This window comes from Enhydra lutris, unplaced genomic scaffold (assembly GCF_002288905.1).
Source record: "Enhydra lutris kenyoni isolate GAN:26980312 unplaced genomic scaffold, ASM228890v2 scaffoldscaffold14, whole genome shotgun sequence".
In the NCBI taxonomy this organism is placed as follows: domain Eukaryota; kingdom Metazoa; phylum Chordata; class Mammalia; order Carnivora; family Mustelidae; genus Enhydra; species Enhydra lutris.
In genome coordinates, this window is record NW_019154098.1 from 9,580,810 (window position 1) to 9,593,436 (window position 12,627).

Here is a 12,627-nt window from a genome sequence, read left to right on the forward strand (position 1 = left end):
AAAAATAGTAGAGGGTGGTTGCCTCAGTGCTGGGTGCTGCCCCAGGAAGTTATGAGACTCCATCCCAGGGTAGGATTTCAGCAAAAGCTGGAAAGTCATCTGCCAGGAAAACCTTAGAAAGGATATTTGCCTTCTATAGAAAAGGGGACTTGGTTACTACCTCCATGTTCACTCTCAACTTTCAACTGCATGAAATTGCATGACTTTATGAGAATTAAAGTAATATCACATCATTAAAACGTTAATTTGTACTTCTATGCCTGTCCCACAATTGAATTTTCAGGAAGCTGATTACATTTCTTTCTATGGATTCAGGAAACCATTATTCCTCATGATCTAATTTATTGAATATATTTTGGCCTTTACAGCTTGTCCATCAGTCATCCCTAAACACACTTAGTACAAATGATTAAAATGTTTAGTGTTGATGAACATCACTTCCTAGAGGAAGAGCAATGCAGGTACAGTAAGAAAACAACCAGCAGGTTTTCAGGACCTGAACCTGCGATCCTCTGCTGGGGAAGATCAGAAGTGTTTTACCTGCTGTTAATATAAATATCGGTGTCAGGATGAATTTTCATGTTAATACGAATGTTGGGGGTCAATATTTTTCTTACTGATTTCTTAGTTCCTCCTAACTTTTAAACTTAAAAGAATCTTTGGAACTAAATAAGCTGAAAATATCTTTTAAAAGTAAGAAACACATTTAGATTCTGGTGCACAGCAAATTCTCTGTGAAGAAAAGTTCCAAATTTGTGATTCTATTTGCATTTCCATAAACACAGTGAATCTTTGTCTAAGCTTATTATGTGACAAATAACAGTGTTAGAAACGGGGTGTTTTAAGACTCTAATTATGCATATGCTCCCATTCTTGTTAGTGCATTTACAACGTGAAGCAATACAAAATTTGTACTTTTGGCTCAAGAGCTTTTTTCTTAAAACTGGCAATTTAATGATTTTTTTTAACTAACATGGGCCTCATTTAATGTAATTAAAATATTAAAAAATAAAAAAAAATTGCAAAGGTGCCACTGCTCCCTGGGAACAGATCTGAGATGGAGAGGAGTGTGCGTGCAGCATGTTTCTGAGGGCATGCCTTGGGGCAGCCGCCTGTGAGGGGGAGGGAAGAGCTGAGCCAGGAGCAGGATCAATTTGGGACCTAGGCTCCAAGTTCTCCCACTTTCCTAAGGGTGCCAGTTCCCTGGCATGTTGAGGAAGGGGCGGAGACTTCCAGAACCGTAAAGGCCACATAGTCAAGGACCAGAGATGAATTAGGAGTAACTGGTATGGATGGATGTCCTTCACCCTGAAGAAGAATTGGGTAGTCCACATATGCATTTGGGGCTTACAGTAACTGTGTTCCTCTCTCTCTGGCTTGGTCACTTAAAATTACTGAAATTTAAATACAATTAAACCTTTAAGCTCAGGTGCTGTAACCACATTTCAAATGTTTGGGAACAACATGTTGGGCTGTACAGAACATTTCCATCATTGCAGAAAGTTCCAGTGGACATTGCTGCTCCACCCAATGGTGCACCCAATGGTGCACCTCTCCCAAGGTCCTCCTGCCTCCCTAAGACTCTGCAGGAAGAAGGGGCCAGTTTCACTACCCTAACATCTATAACCTCTCCCTCTGCTCCCCTCAACTGGGCTTGTCTCTGTTTAGTGCCCTCAGTTGTGTTTTTTCCTTCATGTTTGATATTAATATGGCTTAATAAACCAGAACCAGGCTCAGTAGCTACTAAACTTTTCCGTGTCCTCAAGGATAGGCCAGGAAGGTGGGGGAAATATTTGTATTCATCACACTAGTTCAGTTAAAGAAAAAGAAGAAAACTCAGTTAAGTTTTCATATAAAAATAGTGTAAACACATACCTTACCAACATTAACGTCCAAAAATATAGCATCAGTCATTAGCCAACAAGAAATTAATGGAAGACAAAATTTTGACATTAATAGATTTTAAAACATAGCAAATAAACCATGTTAGAATCAATTTCCTCCAAAAACAAAACAAAACAAATAAAAACCAACAACAAAAACAAAAACGTGTTTGATGATAATAGAATCTGCTTCATTGGGCAAAACTTTCCATGAGTCACCTCCTGTAATTATTCAGTAAGTGTTGCATTGGTAGCTTTAGTTGCTGATTCTTCCACATTATTCTTCTTTAAGTTTTTGTTCTGCAGAATACCTCTTTTAACAAACTCTTCCAGACTTGAAATGTAGTGTCCTTGGTGCCTGCAGTAGTCACTGCTCTTTCTTCCTAGGGTCTCAGCACAAGACTGGCCATGTGTGGTACTTACAGGTATTTTTTTCCAGACATATGTTCAGTAGACACACCAAAAGGGTGGGGTTCTACCAGATCTTTCCTTTCTGCATCACACAGAGGTCCTCCCTCATATGAGTTCTATGGGAAGGTAAAGGCAAACCTTTTGTATCCTCCTCTGTGTAAGGGAGCTGCACAAAAACACACCCACAGATGGATTGAATTGTTGTCAAATATGATAGATAGATACACAACTGTCTAGAACATTGGTTCTTTTTTTTTTTTTAAAGATTTTATTTATTTATTTGTCAGAGAGAGAGAGGGAGAGAGAGCAAGCACAGGCAGACAGAATGGCAGGCAGAGGCAGAGGAAGAAGCAGGCTCCCTGATGAGCAAGGAGCCCGATGTGGGACTCGATCCCAGGACGCTGGGATCATGACCTGAGCCGAAGGCAGCTGCTTAACCAACTGAGCCACCCAGGCGTCCCTAGAACATTGGTTCTTATACCAAAACATAGAAGGGAGAGATGGTTCTCCCTCAAGCATTCACCTCCCCAAATTTGATTTTATTGTCCCCCGGGTTAGGATTCATTACTACATTTCTTCATTCACCATTCATTTCCTAAAACATTTTGTTTTAGGAACATTTCCTAAAACATTATGTTTCCATAAAACATTCATGTGAAAAACAATGGGATAGGCTTTCTGGGACTCTAACCAATGGGACAAGCAATCAAGAATTGCTAGTCAGATGGGAAACAGATTACCCCATCTAGTAATTGGATTAAGTGGCCAGCACTCTGATACAGAGGTTTGGTAAAACATGGAGAATCTGCCTTAAGATTGACGCTACCTTAGGGCTCCTGATTCTCTTCCCAAACATTGATGGTGAGTCCAACATGCTTACCTGAGCCTGCAGATGAGAGTGGGGATGGTGACCAGACCCTCAAATTCCAAGCCTAGTCTGTTCCCTCATGGATCTGACCACTCCTATGCACTAAGAAAAGTCTCAGGCCCAAAAGAGAAAGGACAGTAGAGGAGTGACCCTGCACACCAGCGAAATGTGGCCAGTAAGTTGAAGTACTTTTTCCCTAAAGAAAAATGATTAGGATGGGAGGAGGAATGTACATATGCCAGACCTCTCCCTTCCCTGGAAAGAAAAGGCAGAGGCCCCCATCTTGGTTAGTGGACCAAAACAACACAAGTAGAGGAGTTTTAAAATTCCTTTTCTCCACCTACAAATAATCCTTCTCTCAGGAATACTGGAGGTAGGGGTTAAATAGAACACGTGAACTGCCTCATATTGGCAGGCATATGTCCAGCGTGGTGTCTGGTCCCATGTTCTCTTCTGCCCCCACACTTTTGTACCTTTGAGCTTCCAAAGGGAAGGTGCTGGGTGTGAATAATCCTTGCTGTATGTTTGTTAAATCAATCAGTTTGATTTGTTGAGAACCCAACATGCTTAGCACTAAGCTTATTTGGTTTAAAAGAAGTGGAAGAATTGGGGCGCCTGGGTGGCTCAGTGGGTTAAAGCCTCTGCCTTTGGCTCAGGTCATGATCCCAGGGTCCTGGGATCAAGCCCCGTATCCGGCTCTCTGCTCAGTGGGGAACCTGCTTCCTCCTCTCTCTCTGCCTACTTGTGATCTTTGTCTGTCAAATAAGTAAGTAAAATCTTTAAAAAAAAAAAGTGGAAGAATTACAGAATTTTTACAGAAGTTTTTATACCAAAAACGAGCATTCGAGCTCATACCTCATGGGGTCCGATGTGCCGGGAAGGTAGGGATTTGAGCTTCCAGCTCAGTGTGCTTCCTGCTGCAACATGTGCGTGGGAGTGGGGCAGCTCAGGGGCAGTGTCTCTGCCACATCTCTATCCTCATCCACCCTCCCAAGCCATGTCTGGCATGTTGCTGTCAGAAAATATTTGTTACGTGAATTAATTCACTGTATTCCCCCTGCTTGTGGCTTTGTAGGAGTATTGTACACAGATTCAATTTGTGATACAACTTTCCTATGCCACATACAGGGGCTTAAATTAGACTCTTTAATGGAATATGTAGCAAAAATTAAAATGTTTTAGCTTCTTAAAAATATATAGATAGTGTACGTTTTTGAAGATATATCAAAGAGTAATGTATCACTTAGCACGTGTTGTATTTTCATTTCAGGTAGAAGGAGTAATCACAGGTTGGCAACAAACATCCAAATCTGAGAAAAGTACCTCGGACAGCAGCAGAGAGCGCCCAAACCAAAGGTACTACCTCCCCAGCTCTCTTAAACTTTATTATAGTTCTCTTCATTTTCATTTGCTGTCTAGAATACACCTTCCCTAAAGATAGAGTTATTTAAAGTTTACAAACAATTCCTGCTGTGAATTTTAATGTTTATTCCCAAAATGTAGACTCTCGATTTATAGGGCTCTTGATCCCTAAAAAACAAATCTGTGTATGTTCAGGCCCCAATTACTTGTGAGGATGTTAAGAGTGGTGATGTCAGCACCAGTGACTGCTAATATTGACTGAGTACTCACCTTGTATCAGGCACTGTTCTGTGTGCTTCACCCATATTAACACACTCCATCCTCCCCAGTTTCATCCTCAGTTTCATCCTCAGTTTACAGATGGGGCAAATGAGGGAGAGAAGTTTAGGATGTCTGAAGGTCGGGTAGCCATGACATGTTGGGACAGCTCTGCTGAGTCCTGTTCATAATGCTGCTCACGCTGCCCATTCAATGGTCTGTATGTCACTTCACAGATCCTAAAACTCTCAGGGCTGCAAGGGCCAAAAGGCCCCATCATGTGCCCTCCTGTCAACCTCCTACTCACAGGTCATCTGTGAGCCTCTGCATCAGCCTCTTTCCCTTGGCTCCCTCCCTGATCTCCATACTCCCCCGTGGCAGGAAGCCTCTCCTCCATTCCCACTGAACATTCTAGCTCTGCCACCTGAAGACCCTCAGAACAAAGCCCAGCTCCTGTGAGCAGTGACCTCTCTTAAAGTATTCTGGACAAAGCCCTCCTCATTTTAGTTCTTCCTTAGAATGCACATCCCAGGCCTTTCGACTTTCCTTCTACTTGTCGTGATTTCCAGACTCTTACCATCCAGATGGCAAAATCTATTTTGAACTCAGGCAAACCATCTTTGTGATACAAATGTATATGCTGAAATTATCATCACAAAAATACCTGAACAAGAGCTATATTTACGTCTTGCATAATACAAGCACTCAGGCATTCGTATATATTCTGAGTCAACCGTGGAAGTTTTGTGGACTTTCACACATGGGGTTTGTCTAAACAACAGGTGTGGAGCTGAATTCCTTCTGAAAGGTGGGTTGCTGTTTTTTTGTTTTTTGTTTTTTGTTTTTTAAATTTATTTGACAGACAGAGATCACAAGTAGGCAGAGAGGCAGGCAGAGAGAGGAGGAAGCAGGCTCCCTGCCAAGCAGAGAGACTGATGTGGGGCTCGATCCCAGGACCCTGAGATCATGACCTGAGCTGAAAGCAGAGGCTTAACCCACTGAGCCACCCAGGTGCCCCTGGGTTGCTGGTTTTAACCTTGGAGACCCACTCTTGTATTTCCTAGTTTAGTGGCTTCCATTGTCAGATATGTGTGTAAGTTACAGAGGTTCAAGGGTATTATGCTATTATGAATATTATGCTATTATGAATATGAATATATGAATATTATGCTATTATGAATATGAATGGTCATAATTGATCTCCAGCAGCATCCACACATATAAGGAGGGTGAATCCAGTTTGTGAGGAATTGCAGGAATGGGAAGCCAAGTCATGACAAACAGCATGGAGCTCGTTTTCAAACCCTGGGGAGATCACCATTATGGTGATTACTTCCTACATTACATTTGCAAAGTCTCTCTTGGTTTTTTTTTTTTTGTTTCTGAGAAATAATCACCTTCCAGCTATGCATAACATATCTATGTAAAGGTTGTTCATGGCACTCCTTAATCACTGACAAATTTCACCATCCATTTCACCTCAGCCCCTGGATGGGCGATCCCATGAAACAAACAGCTGTCTATGGAGGCTGTATGTGGGAACAGGGTCAGGCAGCTGTGACTTTGAGGGAAAGGAGGATGGCAGACCCAGAGATACACCTCTCAAAGCCAGAGTGGCCCTTTCCTCTTGCTCTGCAGACAGAGTGACTGGAGGGGGAAGATCAGTGGAGTAAGGTTGTGTTCACGGGGACCAGAGGGCATCAGGTTTTGTGGGGAAGGTAACTGATTCTGTGAACTCTTGTGGTCCCATGACACTGTCTGATCAAGGGGGACACATAACTTGCTCAGAATGGGTTTATTGAGTGTTGAGTGCCTTGTCTGTGCTATATGATACTCTCCATCACCTGTCTTTCATCTTCAAAATAACTACAGGAGAAATTGGGTTATTCCTAATGGGCTGAGGTTCAAAGAGATTTATTTGCCCAAGATCACAAAGTTGCTAAGTGATAGTAGAGCCAGAATTATAAATCTTAGTCCATTCTTGGGCTTGGTGTCTTTTTTTTTTTTTTAATAGACTTTTTTCTTTAGAGCAGTCTTAGGTTCACAGAAAAATTGAGTGAAAAGCACAGAGATTTCCCATATGTCCACAGCCGCCACTCACTCATGCACAGGCTTCCCCACTGTCAACATTCACCCAGAGTGGTACATTTGTTACAACTGTTGAACCTACATTGAAGCACATCATTATCACCCCAAATTCATAGTTTACATTAAGATTCAAATTCAGTGTTGTTCATTCTGTGGGTTTTGACAAATATATAATGACATGTATCCACTGTCATAGTATCATACAAAGTCGTTTCACTGTCCTAAAAATATCTGTGCTTCACCCATTCATCCCTCTCCCCCTCCACCAGCACCCCTGGCAAATAGTGATCTTTTTACTGTCTCTTTAGTTTTACCTTTTCCAGAATGCCCTAGAGTTGGAATCATATAGTTTGTAGCCTTTTCAGATTGGCTTCTTTCACTTAGTAATATACACTTAAGGTTCCTCCATGTCTTTCCATGACATGGTAGTGTCTTTCTTTTTAGTGCTGAATAATATTCCAATATATCTGGATGGACCAAAATTTATTTATCCATTTGCCTACTGAAACACATCTTACTTCCTTCCAGTTTTGGGGAATTATAAATCAAGCTGCTATAAACACAGTGTGTAGGTTTTTGTGTGGACATAAGTTCTTAACTCCTTTGGGCAAATACTGAGAAGTGTGACTGCTGGATCACATGGTTAAGGGTGTGTTTAGTTATGTAAGAAACTGCCAAACTGTCTTCCAAAATGGTGTACCACTTCACATCCCTGCTAGTAATGCATGAGAGTTCATGTTGCTCCTCATTCTTGCCAGCATTTGGTGGTGTCAGTGTTCTGGACTTTGGCCATTCTAATATGCATGTACTTACATCTCCTTGTTGTTTTAATTTGCATTTCCCTGATGACATATGGTCTGGAGCATCTTTTCATTTGCTAATTTGCCAGCTGTATGTCTTTGCTGGTGAGGTGTCTGAGAAGGTCCTTGGGCCATCTTCCAATCACACTGTTTTCTTATTGTTGTGTTTGAGGAGTTCTTTGTATGTTTTGGATAAGAGTCATTCGTGAGATGTTTTTTGCAAATATTTTCTCCCAGTCTGTGGCTTGTCTTGTCATTCTCCCAAAATTGTCTTTCATGAAGCGAAAGTTTTTAATTTTAATGAAATCCGGCTTGTCAACTATTTCTTTCACGGATCATGCATTTCCTATTGTACCAAAAGTGGTATGGCCATTCCCAGGATTGGTTAGCTCTTCTCCTGTGTTCTCTTCTAGGAATTTTACAGTTCTGCATTTTGTGTTTAGGTCAGTGATCCATTTGGAGTTAATTCTTGTGAAGGCTGGAAGGCCTATGTCTAGATTCATGTTAAATATACCCACATTGTATTAATTTTTTAAGTGTATGGTATTTAAGTATGGTATTCAGTGTAGAATGGAGAGGGATAGCAGGCATCTCTATCTGATTGTCAATCCCAGAGGAAAAGTTCAACATTATACTATTAAATCTGAAACATTTTATTAGTTTCATAATTTATATTTTCATATTCAAAATCTGAAGTTTTTAGTTTCTATTTGTGTTCTTGTTGCTTCTGCTGGTTCTCATGCAAAACACCCCTTTTCCTTGAGTGCTTGTTAATTTTGATGGCGAGCTGCTCCATTGCCTTAGCAAATAGTTTAGGGGCTTCTCAGAAGCCTGGAAGGTGCTGAGCCAGGGAGCTTTGGCATGTGCTGTGAGGCAGACCCTACCTGAAGGCACTGCCAGTTTGGAACCACTTCACTTTGAATTCAAGATCAGTGGTTTTTAACTATGGCTGTGACAACTCAGCCCTTCTCTCTCCCACTCTCCTCACAGTCCCTGGGGCAGTGGGCAGAGTGGGTTTACTTTTCATTCTTTCTTACATGACAGAAAAGCCTTCTGATTGAGAAGGTGTCCTGTCAGACTGCCTACCTGGCACACTCAGGGCCTTGACCTCTGTTCCCAGACTTTATAAGGCCACTTTAGGGGCTCAGAAAATTCCCTCAGGGCAAAGGTGGCTTTAGGGATCCACTTCCTCCCTCCTTCCTCCTTTTACTGAATTCTGCCCTTACAGCTCCTTATTATCTTACCACATCTTTCATAATCTCCCGAAGTTTTCAGTGGGAGGCAGGAGTCTTTGGTCCAAATATGCTGGCCTTCCATATTACCAGAAGCAAGTTCTTTGCTTATGTTCTTTAATATAAGGAATCAATCTTTGATGTGTTTTATGCCTAGTGATTTTAGACCTTTTCTTTTCTTTTGTTTTCTTCCATGGTAATGAGAATATTCATTTTGCCTTCCAGTTATTCTTATTGGACTCCAGAGGATCTGGTTTTGACAGTCAGGTAGTGGGTAAAACTGGCGATGGGTATCTGTTGGCATCTGACATTGAGGGAGGAGCAGCAGGGGACAAAAGTCCCTCTCCTCTTTATTTTGGGATTAGTGTGATCTGCAGGTGCCCCTAGCCTATCTGCTCACTGTCTATTACCTGGAGACTCATGACCAATTAAAGTCCTGCATGCAAATTATTTCTCACAACATCTGAAGGGGGTGAGTGGCAGATAACTGCCTCTGACTGGGTTCAGTGTTCATTGCTAAGATCCAGAAGTTGTGGGCCAAGAGGTTCATGCCTGGAAGTAAGACAGGCTGCTTTTCCTCAAAGTCAACATAATTATAATAGATGAATTTAGCTAACCTACTTAATTAAGCCATAGATATGATAGCCTTTTAAAAAGAGCATGGGAATTAAAAATTAAAGCTGTACTTAATAATGACTATGGAAACTAATTTTCTACATAGTCTATAGTGTACAGTCTGGGTCTTTGGAATATTTATGCTTTATATTCTTTGTATATATTACACTTTCCTTTAGTGGGTCCATGTGTATTCATCAAAATACTGAGGAAAATTAAAAAATCAGTGCCTTCAAGGGCTTGAGGGCAAGGACAACCAACAAGAAAGAGGTGGAAGGGTTACAAGAAAAACAGAGAGTTTACAGTCTCCAGAGAGAGTTGACCCTCCCTCCCCCCACCACACATTGCATCTGAGGACATCAGTGTGGGGCTCCTGGATGAGGCCGATTGTGATTTTCTGTAGGTCAAAGATTTTAATTTTAGGATTGCACAGTACCATAATTTTTTTATTTATTTAATATGTATTTAGTAAAGCTATATACCAAAGATACAAGATGAAAAGGACAATATAATTGTTTCAAGAATACTGGTCTAGTAGGGAGAACAGACCCATAATGAGACAATTACATGATAATGTGATAAATGTTCTATTCAAGCTCTATGCTGCGCTGTGAGATGCTACCAGGAAACAAGCCTATTTGCACAGACCATGGGATGGCTGGGGGCTGGAATGGAGGAGGCATGTAATATATTCTGTAGCATGACGACTGGATGACCAGCACAGTGATTCCAAAATAGTTTGACCGATTATCAAAATCACTGGGGGGAACTTGCTATAAATACAGAGTGCTGGACCCAACCTCAGACCTATGGATTGAAATTGCCAGGGAAGCAGCCCAGAGACCTGTATTATCTAAAATTTTCTATACCATGGTGGTGTGGGACTCTTTCTTGTTGTGTTTTCATGTAACTGTTGCCAGAGGACTGGGTGCCGACAGCAGGAGTGGGATCTTGTTGGGGAAACTGGTGGACAGAGCTTTCTGGGCACCCAAATGCATGTAAATGCCCCTGTGTGCAGGCTGGATCCTCCAAAGCAGCAGGGCCCAGGAGCCGGATCAGCTCCAGTCAGGCATAAGACCTGCCCACAGTGGTCTGTTGCTGATCCTGGCTGTGGGGTTTGCCTGCTGTATCATTTAGATATTCTCAGGTGAGGGGCACCTGCATGGCTTAGTCAGTAGAGCGTGCAACTCTTGATCTCAGGTTGTGAGTTCAAGCCCCATGCTGGGTGTAGAGATTGCTTAAAAATAAAATCTTTAAAAAAGTAAATAAATACAGATTCTCAAGTGAGCAGAGTCTCCTAGATGACCTCCCCTCACTGTCTGTGCAACAGCACTTTACTTCTCCACTCTTGGTCCTGCAAGGCTCTGAGCTACCTGAAACCATGGACAGTCTCTGATTCTTTTTCTATGCTCTATGGGCATCTCTATGCTCTAATGATAGCACTTGCTGATATTTGCTGAATAAATGAATGAATGAGTTTGAAATTTCATCTAAAATGGCATCTTAATTTCCTTTTGCCTCTTTTTGCTGTTGTAGAAGCAAGGAAATTGAGAAATTAGAAGTAGATCCTAGCAAGCATTCCTTCCCTGATGTGGCTAACATAGTTCAACAGAAAAAACACAGACCCCGAAGAATTCAATCTGAACCCAAAATTACAGCAAGTGAGGAAGATCCTGACTTTGAAGATAACCCTGAAGTGCCTCCATTGATTTGAAACATCAAGCTGTACCGACGGACCCACCAGACCCAGTTCTGTTCATTGCAGAGTGTGTACAGACCATTTATGGAGTAAACACAGAGTTATTTATCAACCTTACTATTCCAGTGTTTTAGCTTCTACTTTATACACTAATATTCTTAAACTAGTTTAAAATTCAAATGTATACCTTAAAATGCTATAACTCATTTGTCTATAATAAAATGCTGACTAGTGCAAATGTTCCATAAATCACAGAACTATTACATTAAGACGTTGATTTTCTATCACAGGACTGGCTGCTAATGCAGAGAGATGAAGTCAGAGATAAAAGGCCTGATTATTAAATTGGTACTTCAGCAAATTGGTCAAGCTCAGAAGTTAAAACTGTAATTTTGGATCAAATTGGAATGCTTTAATATGATTTTAGCAGTGTTTCAATTTTCTTCTCATGATTATTGGTGGTAATGCCTTGGAATGATGAAGAGGAGAATGAGCAGGGGTAGGAAGGGAGAACCTCTAAGGCTATAGATATAGGCTTGACATCCGCAAAATTAGGGGGAAAAGGTGGAGGGAGGGGAAAGGGAGATGGGCTAAATGGAGCCTCAGGAGACAGTGCAGCTCTGAGAGAACTCCAGCCAGCCCATCAGGAGCTCTAGCACAGGGTTGTGCACATAAGATGAACCTGTTGCATCAAGATGGCCAAGCCCAGCTACCCCTGCCATGTTTAGGTCTTGGCCGGTAGCTCCAGGACCAGAGAATGGCAGCTGGGGCTGGAGGCTTTTGATGCTCTGCACTCCTTGTGCAGGTTCTCTCTTGGGAAGAGCTAAACTGGGTGCCTCTGTTGTTCCACAAGAAGGTTATAGAAGCTCTGCCAGCCTTGAGGAGGCTGTCCTGAGGGCTTATGGAAAAGAAATACTCATCAGTGATGGGGAAAGGAGACCCCTGGACATAGAGGAGGAAAGGTTAACAGAGCTGTTGCCTGGGGTAACATGGAAACATTATAAATGTACCTCCTGCCTGAGTAGGTGTAGGGAAAGGGATTTCTAAGTAGAATTCCAGAGGACCACTAGTGCCTTTAGCTCCAAATCAAAAGATTCAAATAATTAGTCCATTTTTAGGCAGCACTTAGAGAAAATATAAAGGAACTAAATTTGCTAGGTTCAAAAATAAAACTTTCTCATTCCAGTCTCTCCCAACTGAAACAAAAAACAACCTCCCCCTGACTGTGGACTACATTGTTGTTTTGGGTCTCCTGGGGACTACAGTTTAGAGTTGGTGTCTAGTAACCCTGAAAACTCTGTTTGTCAATGCACAGTCACCCAGGGTATGTGCAGGCCTCTTAACAGAAGGCTAGGAGGAAGATTTACAGGATAAAATTTGGGTAGCATAGTAGGGATCTCCAATGAGATCC

At 41.8% G+C, this 12,627-nt stretch overlaps 1 protein-coding gene across 2 annotated transcripts in view; it reads left to right on the forward strand.

Moving 5' to 3' along the window:
- The window catches only part of LOC111146711 (leucine rich repeat containing 6), a 73,616-nt gene extending 61,738 nt beyond the window's left edge, over window positions 1-11,878 (forward strand). Inside the window, exons 11-12 of one of the 2 annotated variants that reach the window (XM_022502380.1) lie at window positions 4,433-4,518; window positions 11,054-11,878. In XM_022502380.1, the coding sequence (XP_022358088.1) occupies window positions 4,433-4,518; window positions 11,054-11,231 (264 nt within the window). In that variant the 3' untranslated portion in view covers window positions 11,232-11,878. The remainder of the gene's footprint in view (window positions 1-4,432; window positions 4,519-11,053) is intronic. The other variant, XM_022502379.1, reaches the window with a different exon arrangement.
- Window positions 11,879-12,627: the final 749 nt, after the last annotated feature.